The 17,865-nt window shown below is 38.8% G+C and overlaps 1 protein-coding gene and 1 long non-coding RNA gene across 2 annotated transcripts in view; one reads left to right on the top strand and one right to left on the bottom strand.

Annotated features, from left to right (window-relative positions):
• Positions 1 to 746: 746 nt before the first annotated feature.
• On the bottom strand, positions 747 to 17,751 carry LOC140656066 (uncharacterized). The gene is made up of 3 exons (XR_012043958.1): positions 17,590 to 17,751; positions 12,948 to 13,051; positions 747 to 806 (listed from the first exon to the last, which is right to left on the bottom strand). It is a non-coding gene; the product is annotated as an uncharacterized lncRNA (long non-coding RNA).
• IL16 (interleukin 16) overlaps positions 5,011 to 17,865 on the top strand; it is a 47,771-nt gene continuing 34,916 nt past the window's right edge. Inside the window, exons 1-2 of the mRNA XM_072871296.1 lie at positions 5,011 to 5,164; positions 15,224 to 15,277. Coding sequence (XP_072727397.1) covers positions 15,228 to 15,277 — 50 coding nt within the window. The 5' untranslated portion in view covers positions 5,011 to 5,164; positions 15,224 to 15,227. The remainder of the gene's footprint in view (positions 5,165 to 15,223; positions 15,278 to 17,865) is intronic.

A 17,865-nucleotide genomic window follows, 5' to 3' on the forward strand; every position in this document is an offset into this window, starting at 1 on the left:
ATATTAAGCTTCTGCAGGTGAACATAGGTTATTTTCCCCACAGAAATAAACAATGATCATCTTTACAACTTAGTAGTCAAATATAGCCATAGGTATATTCTTCAATAACAGTTTATGAAGTTTTGTGTTGATACTTTTCTCCCTTGTTGATCAACGTTAAAAAAGTTTGCTTGAAAGAGTGTTTTAGAGATTAAAAAAAAAAAAACAAACAACTTTGCCACAGTTAAAAACAGGTTGCCTCGTATAGTTCCTATTACTGCAAAAGGATCCTGGTATGATAAAGCCACTGCTTATGGAATAAAAACTGTATTGTGTTTACATCTCAAAGTTCATTAATCTATGTAATGTTTGCATGTTGAGTACAATCAGGCCAACACCTAATAAGTTATAATTAATAGCTTCACTTAGGTAAAGAAAACAAACCATTAGTGAGGTGAATCTATTTTACCTGATTTTGCCAATTACTTCATTACATTCTTCCCATCCAGAAGAACATTAACACAAAATATGAATGGCTGGGTAGGCTTTTGAAAAAAGAACTAAACAGAAATGTATCTCCCAAAATTGGTTATGAGAGTATTAACTGTTGAAATGAGATTAGCCACCATACCCAAAACAGTACATCGCTTCTGTGGTAAATTGCATAGAGCAGAATAAAGATTCCAGGAAGTTCTAATTACCTTAATGATGAACTTTCATTTAACCATATTTCTGATTCAAATGCATCTGCCTTCACATCCCAGTCCTCTGAATTCTGTCTCATGAAGGTATGTACACAGACAGCAAAGAAATCACATTGCAACAATCTGATGGAAGAAAATAAAATAAATTCTTTAGTCTCGTACTGCAAAACACAGTCCTCGGACTTCTTACAGTTGTTTTCTGAACTCTTCCCACGCTGTTAACATCTGTGCTAAAAAGAGTGGATGCCAGAACTGGACACAGAGTGGCTCATTTAATGCTTTATTCAGTAGTAAGGATGCTGTTCTCCTTGATGCTTTTTGGCACATGCATCCATTTTCGAGGCTGCATCCAAGGCCACAGTGAGGGTGGATGGCCTGGGGCTAGCTGGAGAAAAGAGTTGCATCCTCCAACCCCCCTCCTATTCTCATTTGTCTTTGCTTGAGGAGTCTGAGACCAGCACAAGCTGTTCCCCCAGAGTCAAGGAAGCAGGGAGGGGAAGATGGAGAAGTGAGATTGGATGCATGAAAGAATGTGCTTGGGCTCAGTAGTTAGGCTGAGCACACCTGTGAGCTGCTGTACTGAATTCAGCTGTTAGTGAATTACTCCACACTGCTCTTGGGAGACTGGAAGGGATTCTTGTGCATTGAGATTATGATTTTCTCTCTCCTGCCATTCTGCTGCTCTAGGTAAATGCTAGCTTTGCCTATAGCTACTCTGGCTGTACTTGTCCATACAGAGTTTTAACAGCCAATTGCCATTAAATTCTTTAATAAAGACATTAGAATAATGCATAAATATAGTTTTAGAGGTATAACCTAGCTGTATATTTTAAATGGCACAAGGTGTTTAAGGATAAAGAATAGCTGAGGACTAAGAAAAATATTATGACTCAGAAAGTAGTGAAGACCGAATAAAAAATACAAGTTAATGGTTATTTTCAGCTGGGAAGGATAGTAACAAGGGGAGATCCCAAGACCTACACCAAAACTGGGGTTAATTTAATATATTTACTACTCATATGGAAAGCAAGCATGCAATAGCAGAGACAGCATAATTGGGAAATTACATGTGATTGTTTAGAAAAGCCACAACTTTAAAAAAAACCCCAACCCTAAAGGAAGGGACTGGACAAGACAGCAGCTGAAATTTAGTGTAGGTAAGTGTGAGGTAATGTGTACTGAAAGGAACAATTTGAACTATTCATATACACTGATGGTTTGCAAAATCACTCAAGAAAAAGATTTAGGCGTTACTATGGCAGCTTAATGGAAACCTACTCAGTGCACAGTAGTGGTCAAAAAAGCAAACAAGATGTCAGGCTATATTAAAGATGGATTGGAGAATAATACTGGAAATAATAACAATACATCAAATGCATCAATAAAGTATTCTTCATTTTAACATTAGCTTATTTTGCTTTCATTATCTGAAAAGAAATAGGAATCACCTGGAAAAGGGAATTAAAAGGGATTTAGGGGCATAGATAAACTTTTATAAAGTGAATCATTTTTAAAGGGTGTCCAAATTGTAACATCTTTCAAATTAAGGGTTTTTTTTCTCTAAAAAATTCTCTGCTCCTTAGTTCATCAGTTTGTAAACAAGGATAGTGGGAGCCACTGACCTTTGTCATATCTACTGAGATGAATGGATGAAAAGTGGCATACAGACTGTGGATGAGCTTCTTTCGAGCACAAGGCCTGAATGTCATTTCCCTGCTGCTCCAGAGAAAAAGGGAAAGGATCAGTTCCTCACTGAACCTCTTCTCTGCTCTCCCCTGAGCCCAGTCTGCAGGGCCCAATCCAGCACCACATCTTATCCAGTTTAGGCTCAGCTGATGCCTATACCCAGTACCTTCTAGTCAATCTTTACCTACTCCCTCAAATCCAGCCTAGCACCCTAACTTGAGACCTTTACTCCTTTAATCCCTTCCTTCCCCTCCTGCTCTGCACTTAGGTACCTGAACTACCCTCTGCTGCTTCCACAGTCTCACACCAGTTACCCCACTGCTTCCCACATGGCTTTTTAGCCCACTTTCCCCTCACGGCAGGCACAGCTCACCAGTTTAGTTCCCTCAGTGTCTGCTGTCAGGATTATCAGTGCTGTTGGACATCCATTAATTTGCCTCCCCTGCAGTACCTACACAGCAGGCCACTTCCCCAGGGTTCTGCAGACCGATGATAGAAGCGCATGATGCTGTTGACATTATCAATTACTATTCATGGTAAATGAGAAAAACTAAAATCAGAGGTTAATTTGCAGCAGAGGAACAGCCCTGCACACACGCACACCACCCAGCTTAGGGCTATAGCATGCCTCAGTGCATATATTGCTTGGATATTAATTAAGGCAGGAGGTTTCTCTCCTAATTATTTGACATGCCAGGTTGAAAGCTGTCCTGCAGATTATGGACAATGATATACACCAGCCTCTGTGGTTCCTAGGGTAGAGTTTGCTATAAATAGATGTCAGATTTGTAAATTTAACATTGTTTAGTCTGAGGATAAGTGAGGAAATGGGAAACTCATTTGCCCAGCAGTGGGAGGGTGTGGAGTGTTGTTTTCTGCTGAGGATTTTTATTTTTATTACTAAACTCTTGAGAGCCTAGAGATGTCACAAGGTCCTTTTGCTGTTCTGGGCTGTGAAAGCAGGAGGGGAAAATATGAACTGATGCAGTTTTATATAACGTACAAATGTGTTTAGCATTTTCTGTGACAGTAAAGGCAGTCAGAAAATTTAACTGTTTCCTTTGTGAACTTCATTTTGTTTGTCTGGAAGTTTGCTCTGTTCCAGCAGAACTGGCAGTAGTCTTGTCCAGACCAGGGGCAGGAGACTTTCCCACATACGCAAAATAAATTCTAATTACAATAAAAAGGGGAGGAAAAAAGAAAAATTAAAGTTATGCTGTGAAATGGCATTATTACCTCTCTAACAGCAAGCATATGGAATAGTAGCATGCACATAGGTCTGAGAGCCAGGAATAAATCAGTGGTAGTCTAGACATGCTGATTCCAGCTGTGGTCCTGAAACAAGCTGTTAGGGCTAGAATTTGATTAAGTCTAATACCCATCTGGAGAGGATGATGAATGAAGGCAGAATAATACTGTCCCATCAGAGTTGTGCTAGAGGTACTTATATTATGGCTGGGACACAGGCAGGAGAACAAGGGTTGCCCTTTGTAATCCCCTCTTTCTTACAGTGACTGGATCCACAGCCGGTATCAGAAATCAGGGTGGTACATCCTATGGAATAGTGACTTATCACGTAGCCCTGTTCTCTCCAGTACAGAAAAAGGAGCAGAGGAAATGTCTTTACTCAGTTCTGTTTTCCACTTCTTAGTATGGCACTCACTCATGATTTCTATTGTGCTTTCTCCACTGTGGCTATAACATTTAATTAGCTAATATTTATAAGTACCCAGAAGATGGAAAGCCTACGTATTATCTATTTAGGGTGAGTAATTACCTCACAAAAAGACATAAATAAATGTTGACCAATGATGTAATTTCAGAGAGCAAAGCACTAGCAGAGTTTTACAAACCCTCACAAAAATACGTCCTCCCTTCTCCTGCCTCCACTCACTTCCCCAAAACAATGAATCCCTCTCAAGTGATCTGATAGGAATAACATTTGCACATCCTTTGCTATTATCTTATTTTCACACAGCAAAAGGATCCTAGTTTGTGTCTGTTTGCTTTAGCTTGATTTCTGTTATCCTCAGACAAAACTCTTCCCTCCACTACACAGACTTTATTCACCAAAGAAAAACCTTCCAAAGCCCTTGCAGACCTTATGAAAGGTGTTTTCATATGAAAGGTTAAATGAGCACTGTGTGTTTTCTTTCTTCTTTTTTTTTTTTTTTTTTTGGGGGGGGGGGCAGGGCTGTAAAAAGTAATAAATGAATCATTTCAACTTTGGGCAAGAAGTTTAGGTGTTGTATTTGTACCATGCAACTACATAAACACAGAACGAGCCAGTTAACCAATGAATTGCAGGAATGAAAAGCAATGAGATGATCTCAAACATTTTAACACATTTTCCATATATTAGCCCTTGGACTAGTTGTGTTTTGCTTTCTTACAACAGACACAAGTCAGTAAAAGTCCAAAAGGAAAGTCTGAGGTTTTACATTTCTGTTTGTGGTACAGGAAAAGGGTTACGATCTCAGTGGTTGATTCAGTGAAATAACATCTCTTTTATACACATCTGCCTAGCAAGTAGGGCGGTAGTTGGAAATACCCAATCTAAAGCATTAAAGATTTGCTGGCAAATAGCAAGGCATTTTCTGCAGAGGAAAAGTTGTTATATTGAGTAGTCACTTTGAATGCTTAGGAGTTACAGTCAAATATCCAAACACTGTGGAGTTACACTGCATTTATTATTTTGTCAAGTATTTAACACACTGGGAATTGGCTCTGCTGCATATTTCATATCCAAGAAGGCATGATAATAGTGGACTTAAATAAGAAGATACTTGGCAATGGTAAGTGATATTTTTATAGCAAATTATTTAGGCATCATAGAATCAGCTGTTTTTACATGTCAGTATATATCATTTTCAACTGTTTTAATTTGAGAATTTAAAAGAGAAGAGTAAACAGATAAGAAGTAAAACCAGAGGTGGTACACAAACTATGCTTTTGTCTGTCTTTTCACTGTCATTGCTGTTTTGTTTTTAAAATATATGAAAAATTTGAAGTAAATTATTGTTGTTCAATTATCAGCATTATGACTTAAAACAGAGATGCTGTACATGGCAGTACCTTAATTTAGGGCACTTTTAGTTTGCTGTATAATATTTCTCCTATTTCTTCTGACACATATAAAAGCCAGCAGAGTGGAACAGAGACTTTTCTGAGTTTGTAGCTTTCTTCAGTTTTGAAGGCCTCTCTAAACCTGCAATATTGTAAGAGGCAGAAAAAACCCAAAATCACAAATCAAATGATTCATTACTCAAAAGCATTTTAAATCTACAAAATCTCTCTCACTGGCAATTAATTTTCATAAATAAGGGAAATGAATTAATTTCAAAACCAGATGAAAAGGAGAGAATATGGGATTTTTTTTTATTATTATTTTTTTTTTAGCTTTTGCTAAGTCCATTTTTTTCCAGAATTGTTTCTAACCTTTCTACTCATTTCAACTCTGCTGTGTAACTGCAGGCTATATTATTTAAATATTTTATTTTTCTTTAAAGAAGCGATGCAGAAAAATGCATTTCTCTGTGAGAACTGCATAGAGGTAGTATCTGATCCTCCGAAAACACATACACATTTCCAAACCATTTTAAAATTAAACATTAATATGATTATCTACTACAGTTTCAGAGCATAGTTCCAAGCAAGACATCCAAATGCACTATTTACTTGAATCTCTGTATGAACTAGCCTATACAGGAAATCAGTAAATTGCTCCAGAGTCTCAGCCTCAAAGGGGATATGTATTTGTTTAGTCATATACTATAAATAACATCTGTAGACTTGAAACCTTGCCAGCATTATTAATGCAGTGTTCACTTAATAGTACCCTTTATTATGAGCCTCATTAGTAACTGATTCATACAGTATGAGCCTACAGAAAAAACATGCAGGCTAGTATAGTGCACACACATTGTTGATATATTATCCACACTGCCAGCATAACCTCATTTGTTGTGCAGCTGGTATGCTCTGAGCCGAGCGCACACCTCCTGGTGAGCAGCCCCTTGGGAGATGCAGTGAGCGCAGAGGCTTCTGGAGCACCCCTTGCTGCTCCTCTGCAGGGAGATTGCAGTCAGGGTGGCGGTGGGGCCAAAACACTCCCCTCTTCCCCCACTGTACCAGCCTGTGGCTGAGAACAGATGACATAAAGCTGTGAGGCTGTCAAATTGCTTCACTTTATGCTGAAGGACTGACCCAACAGATGATGGCCTCTTCATCACTTTTACCGCTCTTTGCTATAAGAGAGCACCAGTGATGTGATCTACTGCTTTTATTTGCCTAGTGCTGTTATAACATCATATTTATGCTGTCTATATTACAGTGTGACACATACTGTACACTGTAAAATAACTTGCATGCTTTATCATATGGAATAAACCTTTGTATGTGATAGATTCTGCATAATATGAGATGAGTTGGTGTAGGATGTCATTACTTGACACCAGCAAATTCTTACTGTTTTCTAAGAGTAGTTGTTAATCGCTTTGTTCTTTGTCCCATTATAAAAAAAAACCCCATTTAATTATCTTATAGTACTTTTCATCAGAGAAATCCCCACCCAAGCATCCAAGAAAGAAGGTGACAGCCACAACCCATTTTCATTGATGAGGACAAGGATTCAGAAGTGAGGGAAAGTAAACCTATCTAAGGTCAAAACAGCAGGTCACTATCAGAGCTGGAAGAAGATCTCCATACTCAACACAGTGGTCTGCCAAAAAATGAGCTGGGGCAGATTGTTACTGCTTTATAGTGAATGGTGTGTATTAGATGTGGTTGGTAAGGTTCAGTTATAGGTAGTTTATGCCTTTGCCCAAGGTTAATGCTGAGCCTAAACTGATATTGTCAAGATCTTAACATTTTTCCTCTATCCATTTTATGCATTTAGGGTCCTTTGCTTTAGCAAGCAATAGGAAAAAAACAACTTTAAAACTCATGTTCTTGTATGCAACCCCCACAGGTCTGGGTATTCTTACCTTTTGAATGTTTATTTGAGTCAAGTCTTTTAAGATTCACTCCATGAATTAAAAGACAAAATTTATAATCAGTTTAAAAGACGTTGAAGAAAAAAGGAAAAAATCAGAATGGAAATCCTGGGTTATGTTGGTGGTTGTATGGTTGTCTTGGAACATGATTTTGGACAATTACTTGGGACTTAAATTTCAGAAGAGGCTGTTTCTTTTGGGAAATCCAAACTGAGACAAAGGATATAGTATTAATTTTTCTGGAGAGATGATTAGATATTCTCTGGCTCAAAAATGAGCATACATGAGGAAAGGACACTGGAAAATTTGACCTCTCTGAGCACACCTCTGCTTCAGCATCAGGGTCATTCAGTGGCTGCCCTCAGGACCAAGCCTACTGTAGTTGTTCTAATTAGCTGTTTTACGCATTCACAGACATATTGGCTTTTTGTGCATATCCAGACAGACTTTCCAGATAAGTCTATTCACAAGACAGCCATGTGGTCAGGAGGAAGACAATCTGTCACACAATCCAATCGTATAGCTGCTCTCGTCCCCTCCATCAGCTGCAAAATAAATATTGTACCTGTGGTCTGAGTTATACCCATTTCTTATGGATTAACTATCCCTTCCGCTCCCTAATGCTATGGACTGTGTAAGTTTAATTACTTACTATCTGGCAGCCCTGGACTACAGACACTGTGGACCTAACAGTCATTTTTCCAGTGTTTGAACTGAGGTCATCACAAAAACCCCAAAGCGATCAAATATTAGGTCATGCAATAAAGTTCCATGACACCTCCCACCCCATGGTCCCCCTTACTGATCTTCACAAAAAATGCTGGGGAAGTGACCATGGGCCTTTACTGTGCCATAACAGTAATGGTCAGACTCTTTTGGACAAACACAGAAATAAAAGCAAATGAGTATCAGGACACAGCGATGTTTATAAGAAATGGTAACTCACTAGTATAACAGTCTATCTGAGGATATACCAAATTTTCAAGACTGGTGGAATAATGTCTTTACATTCAGATTTGGTGCTTATTTTAAAACATACACTTTACCTGGAGCAGGTTATTGCCATCAGCACAGGAATTACAGGTTAAATTTTTTTCTTTGATGGGTCAATTAGACTAGCTAATTAGAACAACTTCTTCTGGGCTTAAAACCTGTGATTCTGTAGGAAAAACAAAATCCAAGATCAGGAATCCTCAGCTGATACCTCTCAGTCACTGGCTCCAAGCTATTTAACATTAGATGCTTCTCTGAAGGTGTAGGCTGATTTCAAAACGTGGAAGAAAAGTCATCTCCCAAAGACACTAGATCCTAGACTGTTTAGGATGCTACAGCTGACTCTAGCACCATCTATCACACCTATGAGCAGGGCATCATCAGATCTCATGAAACACCAGAAGCATTGTGTTTTGTGTCTTACCAGGGAGCTATTTACCATAGAATCATAGAATCATTTAGGTTGGAAAAGACCTTTAAGATCATCATGTCCAACCGTTAACTGCTTGACAACCCTTTCGGTGAAGAAATTTTTCCTAATATCCGGTCTAAACCTCCCCTGGCGCAACTTGAGGCCATTTCCTCTTGTCCTATAGCTTGCTACTTGGGAGAAGAGACAGACACCCACCTCGCTACAACCTCCTTTCAGGTAGTTGTGGAGAGCGATAAGGTCTGCCCCGAGCCTCCTTTTCTCCAGGCTAAACATTGTGATAGACTATACTGTTTCACTCACGAGAAACCTGTAAAATAATCTAGTCTTACCTTGCTGTCAACAACAATGCTAGTGAGTAACATACGTGGTGTGCATTACGACTAAAGTTAGTGTTAAAAGCTACAGTATTGCAGAAGTTAAGAGCAAGAGAGCTGCCATTGGAGCTTTATGCTGTTATCTTCAACACCACAAATAAAAACCATCCGCTCAGCTTCATTCTGATTGTCACAGCCTTAGACATAAAGTAAATCAGCAGAAATGTGAAGGGTCCTCAAGACTTGTTTAGTGCAGAGTTAAGCAGCAGTCTGTATTAAGTAGCTTTGCCTCTGTCAGGCACCAGGAATGACAAATACTCAGAAGTAGCTACTCCTAAAGCCTTGCAGTTGAAATGACAACTGTACTTATAAATGTGGTAAAGTCATCTTATTCAGGCATAGATATCCAAGGGAAGAGATTGCATAATTCCTCATCAATCACTGACAAGGCTAATAAAAAAACCACTAAACGTCCAAAACCAACCACCCTCCAAACAAAAAACCTCCACAACAGACCCCCCCAAAAAAACCCCTAAACCACCAAACAAAAAAACAAAAAACCAAACCAACAAACCCAGCAACCAAGACAGGACCATGCATGCTATCTGTGAAATGCTAAAGGATGACAAGCCCCTGACTTCAGTAGACTGAGATCAGGCTGCTGTAGAAAGCAGTGCCTATGCCAGAGTGTAAAATATGGAGCAAATTCTGCCACTGGTAATCAGATGGACTAAATATATTCACCTTTTCAGTACTTCCATTCATTCATATCTGGCTATTCAAGGTGTAAAGGAGAAGGCAGTAGCAATGAATATGACAGAATCCAACATGGACTCACAATAAAATGTAAAACCACACAGGTCTAAATACACCTTTTACACTGAACTCATGAAAAATACAGAGAAAATTTTAATATGATTTTTGTATGTAGAGTAAGTTCCTCTTTTTTTTTACCCTTTACTTTTTTTCCTGATAAATCATAGTTTTGGCAATTGATAATTCTCCTTTCATTCAGCCTAAAGAGCCTCTTATGTCAGCCTACAGTTCAGGGGAATATAAATCAAAAGGAATGCAAAGTCAGATGAAAAAGGAACATTATGTAACTGGAAATGTGGAAAGAAGAGGTAAAGTCATAACTTTTTAAAATATTTGTTTTAAATTAGAATGACACCATACAGGGGAGCTCACATAATGTTTTTACTACTCTGGTGCTGCAGTAAGTTATAAACTGTGTATTGGTCCATGGCTTTAAAAAAATGGATGGACCTTTTCTTCAGTACCAGATATTTAGCAACCTCATAGCTGACACAAATGTTCTGTGGTGTTTCTCTAAGCCCAACATAATTGCTTACACATAGTCTATATACCCAGTACAAAAATATTAAAATAACAAATACAACCCACAACACTTCGTTAAAAGGGTACCATTCTTGCTATGCCTCATATACTATGCCATGGCTACAGTCAATGCTCTTTGCACTGATAGTGCTGTAATTTTTCAATACATGCTCTTAATACAATACTTATGTAGATCACATGGGCTACTTTTCTGTAAACAAAGCTGTATGTATACAGTATAATACTGTATGTATACAGTAACATATTATTCATAGAGTTCCAGGATACGTTCTCAAGATGAGGCAAAAATACTTTTTGATGAGTGTACACTTAGTATTAGACCCTCTTCCATGGAACTATATAAGCAATATTTTACAGCTTCTCTCTAAGGCACTGCAACAAGAACAAACACCAGAGTAAGGTTAGTAATCACGCAGAGCGTGAGTGAGTGCACATCATGCAACACAAACGTATTTGGGAAGACAAGGTCTAGGAACTTTTATTAACTCACAGGAAGGCAATTCACTGGAAAACAGTCTAGAAGGCTGCAGAGCTGGATACCATTATGAAAGAGTTAGGTAATAAAGTTCACCAAAGGAAGTGGATTTTTAAAAAAAGATCTGAAGAAAAAGGAGGAGATCCAAACATATGAAAGCAGCATGAAGCTGAGAGAAAGGAGGGGCAGAAGAAGAAAAGATAAAAGTACGTAGAAGATAGAGGATGACATCAGTACAGAGATCAATGAGAAAAGGATTCTACAGAGACTTAAAGATCAGGATATTTTTCCTAGTACAAGAACTGAACAAATCTTAGAGGCAGCAAATTTAAAACAATTACAAGGAAGTATATATTTATGTAACACATGAAACTCATTGCCTCTGGATACTCTTGAAATCAAAAGCTTAATGGGAGCCAGAAATGGATACATTACAGTTACCTTTCACAGTATTCATTTCATCTGTAGAAGAAAAAAAATTCTTTGTGCTTCCTAGCAAGAATGAGGTACTAAGTGACGAAAAGAATTAGAAAGAGATTTACCTAATTTGACATACTTATCCATTATGGGACAGCTGTAGCTTCTGCTAAAACAAGACTATCCAATCATAATGTTAAAAGCTTCAACAATTTTGGAATACATACAAAACCTCAGAGTGCCAGCTGACACTTACCAATAAGGTAACAGAAGAAACTCTTCCTGAAAGCAAGCTCTCTCTTGATTCTTTTTTTTTTTTTTTTTTAACAAGGTAATCCCTTTGAAGCAATTGCTATCAGCCATTGCTGGAGAGGGATACTGGATTAACTGTGCTTATAGGGTGACTCAACATGCCATGTTGCTATGTTTTGACGGATGGAAGGGCAGAGTGAAAGTTGCGAAACCCAAGACAGAGATGACTAATCCAGTCCTGGCTTAGTAGCAATGAGGGGATGGATTCTCCTGTGCAACAAAACTGTTATCTGGAACATGGCAAAATGTGAAAATTGTGACTGTGTTTAAGGCAAAAGTAATTCATCAGTTTGGTGAGCAATGTAAGGACAGGACAAAAACTAGAACACTCCAAACTATTGGCTTTCTCTCCCATTAACAAAAGCAGTATTTGGAGTTGGGTGGAGATCAGGACTGAGGCTAAGTTCCATCATTACTTAGATTTGCTTTGCCCAGTACTAATGTTCTGTTAAATTTATATGCTCCTTTTTGGAAAAGGTTATCACCAGTAGCAACAGGCAAAATATTTAGTACTGAATAGTCTGCATATTTGTCCTCTAGAATCCAAACCTTTGGATATGGATAAAAATTTTGGGAAAGAGGGATCAGCGCCTGTATCTGCTATGGTTCCAGACACATCCTGATTTTAGTCAGGCAAAAGAGAAGTACTGTCATAAAAAATAAATTCAATGGCTCCTCCATTTCCTTTTCCCACCTCCAATAGACACTAACTCCAGATGTCAGAAAAGTTCCTCCATTTTATGATAACTAGGACCCTATCCCAGGGGAGAAGTATCACGCTACCTGTGAATGGTACTGTTTGACTTTTATTGTGAAGCAAGAGTTGCTGCCCCTTCTGCATGCTATTCCCTTTAACTGCAGATATTATTTTCATCAACTCACCTCTTGGGGTGAAATCTCTGTCGCACTGAAATCAAAGGCAAAACAGCTAACTTCAAAGTGCTTATGATTTCTGGTATCTTCTTGTTCTGCACATTAATTATGCTTTAGGTTTCAAGTATTTCCTTTTATTTGTTTGAACTCTCTTCATTTTACTGCATTCTTCTTTTCCTGTCCCTCACATCAGAAGGCAGTAAAGAAACCCAGCTGATTTTCCTTATAGTACCTATTATCTCATAAGCCTTTATCAATGCATCTCCTTTCTGTAAAGGAGTCTCCACATAATTTCAATCTTTTAATACAAAATTCCAGCCTCTGATCGTGTTCACTGCCCTTTTCCTGGTACAATACCTCTGAGCTAAGTAATGAAGATTGACCACAGTATCCAATATCAAAGCATACCATTAGCGCAACATGGCAGGCGCAGCAGAGGTTCTCTCTCTCTCCTTTTCCTTCTGGCTTCTAAAAACGTGCTTTTCTCTTCACCACTGGGCACTGAACAATTACTGTACAGAGAAGATGGAAAAAACTGCAAAACGTTAGAGTGAAACAACATGAAAAAACAGCCCCTCCTTGTGATATTTATGTTTCTGCTGCTGGCCCTGGCAGAAGTCCAGATTCTGAATGAACAAAACTCCCAGTGGCTTAGGGACTACAGTATTCAGCTCATAGTCAGGAAATGCAATAGCATGTGACAATGGGAAGAAATAAAAAAAGCTTTCCAATGCTTTTGAGCTTCCAGCTCAATCAGTTTGGATCAAAACTCAGGGGGTGTTGAGATTTTGTGTGAATGGGTTCTCTATTGCTAAACAAAAACGTGTGTGTTACAGTGTAAGACATTTAAGTGGTAAACAGTATGTGGCTTTGCTTCCTTACTGATACTTCATTTTTACAGTACTAGCACTATAAACCCCATTTTATGTACAAGGCCACTGTCCTCTCTATTCAAATACAGTGAGGAACTGTTTCCCAAAACACAAAATCAGCTTCCTATTTCTCCTCCTTTCCAGGAAAGCTACTTGATAACTGTTGTTCACTACTCAGGGTCAAATCATGGTTCTTCTACAAGATTAGAATTTAAAAGAGTTGAGTAATGTTCCATGTTTATTGTCATCCAGTGATCCAGGTTAAAACCATTTCCTTTACAACAGATTTCCTTCAAGGAACTAGTATCCTGAAAACTTAATTGTTGGGAAAATAACATCAGATTCTTTTCTTTTTGTGAACACTTAAAATATAAATTAGCCACAATTGTATTATCGAGGACAGAGTGTTTCGGAGCTCCTGGAGACACTGTACAGAGCAGAGATTTCATCTTCACTTTTTCTCCCAGTACGTACATCATTCTCATAGGGCAGATGCTTGTCTTCCCAGTCCATGTTTTATCTAGACTTCACAGGACCGCTAAACATGAGACCATAACAGTGCAATATTTTAAACCTATTTTATAATTTCTCTCCCTCTTTTGCAAGTTTAGTGACAGAGCAATAAAACCAGGACCTTCAAGCCACAGAACACAGAGGGCAGCAGGTGTCTAAGCACTCTCTTATTAACCATATCCATGACCAGACAGGGCCAGGTGTAAAATTCAGGTTTCTGTTTACATTTTCCTGAAAAGTATAGGATTTATAGTTTATGAGAACATTCCAAAGAGGCCTCACTGTTTCAAAAAACTAACAACAGTTTCAGAGACAATTCTTTCTGTTATGGAACATTTTTTTTTGTTTACAAAGTCCCTATGTATCTTATCACACAAGTTCATCGAGAGAAAGTAGGTTTCTGCAGCAAGATTGTTATTTGTCAGTGTGAGCAGAATTGAAGGTTGACAGGTGGTGACTGACACATTGATCTGTGTGATTGATGAAAAACAGCTAAGTGTGCCTAGGGACGTGGCAGAAAGGTGGCTGCCTGCTCCCACAATTGATGGTATATGCAACTCAAGCAGTGTTTTGTCTGGGGAGTTGCCACAATAGTCTGTGAACCATTTTCTTAGCAGCAAATGAAAGGTGTAATTGAGACAATTTGGAATCCATGGCATAGTTCTCATTTCCTGGATGCTCTATGGAAAAAGCAACAATTTTCTGAGTCCTTGATCAGGTTGGATCACAAAGTTGCAGTCTAGCCCATAAAGGGGAGAGTATTTAATAATTGGTAGGTTAAAGGGACCATGCCACTTCATGGTGCACAATACAAGGGCTTGGCATTCAAAAGTGTCTCCTATTATGTTTTGCTCCTGGAGCAGAAGTGGCCTATGAAATTCTTACTAGCTTAATTTTTAAAATATCTGCTAAAAATTACGAGAAACATGCTTGTCATCTCAGCCTCCAGCAGAAAATCCTGCGCTCGATTAGCATGGATTCTGGCTGGCCCCCCTCACTTCCCCCAAGTAGGTTTAACATGCCTGAACCCCATCAATCCTAGGACCAGAGAGCGATGGGTAAAAACAAATGACACAAATTCCTTAAATGGTCTTGCCTTCTCTGGGTAGCTGGGAGCCTGCTGGAAACAGTTTCCCCAATACTGCATCCCATTGCTTTTGTTTATCTATCCTTGCTGACATTTTCTTCAATTAGGAAACAATAGCTCCGTTCCAATGTACTGAGCAGAATTACTGAAACCGAGTCACGTGACACCATGAGAGTGTGTTTTCAATTATTCACTCTGTCTTTTTTTGCCAGGCCTATGAAGAGGAACAGCCTTCTGCAGGAGTCAGGTTTGTCTGCCTCGCTGTTGTAAGTTCCTCCTTTTGAATTTTTATTTTACAATTAGGTTTTTTGTTTTTTTTTTTTAATTTTTCTAACAGTAGATTCAAGTCTCCAAGAGTTTCTTACTCTTTATTAGAAAACTTCCAAATCTCTAGCTCTTCCTACTGCCTGGAAATCCTAGACATCTGCAATAGTTCAGTGCTAATAGTACTGCTCAGTAATGAATCTGACAAAGATCACAAGATCTAGATTAAAATCGGATGCAAGATATCATGCTGTTAGCACTTGGTAATGTAAAACTCATCTTGTTCTTCCTAGTAAAGAAAAGTTCTATCTTTCCTACTGTCTGGTTAACAGCAGAGCATTTGCATTCAATCTGGGAGCTACACCAAATTATTTGCATCTTGTAAATGCTTGGTTTAATATCCAACCAAAAATTTGAACCAAATGGGCACAGCTCAAATCATGTATTTTGTTTGCAGAAGACAGACTGAGTTAGGGCTTTTTAGACTTAAAGCTGGAAAAATAAAGCTTGGGGAAAAAAAAAAAGAAACAGAGAAGGAACATTTGGTTTGCATTACAAACCACAGACAACTTCCATCAGGCATGCTGGAGGTATAAGAATGGCAAGAGAAAATGACAAGCAGTGAGTGCACTGGAGGAAAAGATGAATGGTTTGGAGAATCGACTTTGAAGTAATTGTCTATGCCACCAATACCTTGAATTAAATATAGTGGAAGATGGCAATGAATCATAAAGCTTCTCTTGCACTTGTGATATGGTTTTCTGTGTAAAGTAACATTTCTGGATATTTTTATTGGAAAACTTATAGACTATGTTTTTGTACCTCCTATATTTCTGTCACTTATGCAACCCTGAATCAGCAGCTCTGGAAAGGATGTTGCCTTAGTTAAGACTTGGGCTGTGATCTAATACTTAGAGCAAGAGCAAGTATTTAACTGCAAGTCTTCAGGTCTGCTGGGTTTATTTTCACCTCTGCCACTGGCTTGCTTTGAGATACTAGGTAAGTCATTCAGGGTTAAACTTGGTCTTTGAACAGATGGAGCTCTGGTGGGGGTGGGGGAGGATGAAATAGCTGATGTGGCAGGGCAAAAGAGATGTTCTCTCTGCATAAGGTAAAATTCCTCAGGAGCATTGCAGGGGGGTGGGATGGCAGAATGCACTTAAAACAGTGTTTCCTTCACTGTTTCAACAGGTGCTTCCATGTGTTCCCTGCATCCCAGATGCTTAGCATAGTCAGAGAGGCACCTCTTGGAGCATTTAGTACTGATGGCAGTGCTCCCTCTTAAGCTCAGCAGCTTCAGGCAGAGTGAGAAAGGGCTCCTGCATCTCTCTGTCCTTCATTCTAGCATGCCAGTCTCCAGAGAGCTGTATTTTGACCATTAAGCTATCAAGTCCTCTGCTTATCCATGTGGTTAATAGCTCTTTTTAAATTCTTTCTCAATGGGTAAGTAAGAGTGCAGTTAATGTTTGTACAACATTGAAATCCTTGAATGAAAAGTGCTATTTCTTCTAATTTTCCTCCGTAGGCAAGATTGTTTAGGTCTGAATGTGCAACTCAGGCCCATTTCTGACATTCTTATCACTAGAGTCTAATAGCGATTGCCAGAATCACAGAAGGAGCAACAATCTCTGTTGCAGACTTTCAAGCGATGTGCATTCCACACACCTTCCGCAAGTTAGCTCTGTTGCTTCCTGCGCAGGTGCTGAGGGGAGGTACTTGCAGAAGGTCCCCTCACTCTAGCCATCCTATTGCTTTCTAAACTCCACATTCTGGTCTAATGGGCGAGATTGCTTTTTTACCTACCTTCAGACATACAGAAAAAGCAACATGAAGCTTTACAAGATTAATTTCCTAATACACTGGGATTGCTAACAGGGATTTTGCACTCAAAAACTGCAATTAGGTACATACATATTATGGTAGACTAAAGATTTAGGCTTGCCAAAACACTAAAAAGTGTCTTTTTAAAAACAAAAAATCAAAATCTCCAAACCTTGAAAGTCTTTATGTATTAGTAGGGATAAGTGTCAGTCAGCTTTTAACAAATATAATCAACAGGAAAGCGTACAAAAAATTGCAAACTTGTGATGGTGAATTACACCACCACCAACTACTTATTTCAGTTCTCAAAATTATTGTTCTAATATAATGCATAGCACTTTTCATCTCTGTACTTCAAAATAAATTACCGCATAGAGGTTCTGAAAAGTAGCTTCTCTCAATAGTGCAGGAAGGGAGATTAATCCTAGAGAAATAACACCCTGTGCCAACCACAAAGTCCATGCGTTAAAGCTGAGCTCTGTCTATGTCATACCTTTCCCCATCCTCTCTGGCCTCTGTGGCTTAGATGTCCTTGTATTCAGTGTGTGCTCTGCATCACAGGAAGGGAGTACGGCTGTGCTGTTGGGCAGTCCTCCATCCACACCGTGGCTGCATTCAGCCATGGTTGCAAATCTTGTTACTCATAAAAAGAGAAGCTACTCTGAAAAAAGAAAAAAGTAGAACATTCTGTGTACTGAAGGGAATAGAGAATATGCTAGTTCAGTTTGACCCTGAAAGCTTCCCTCATGCCAGTGTGTGGGAGGCTGGG

This window comes from Ciconia boyciana, chromosome 8 (assembly GCF_034638445.1).
Source record: "Ciconia boyciana chromosome 8, ASM3463844v1, whole genome shotgun sequence".
Taxonomy (NCBI): Eukaryota; Metazoa; Chordata; class Aves; order Ciconiiformes; family Ciconiidae; genus Ciconia; species Ciconia boyciana.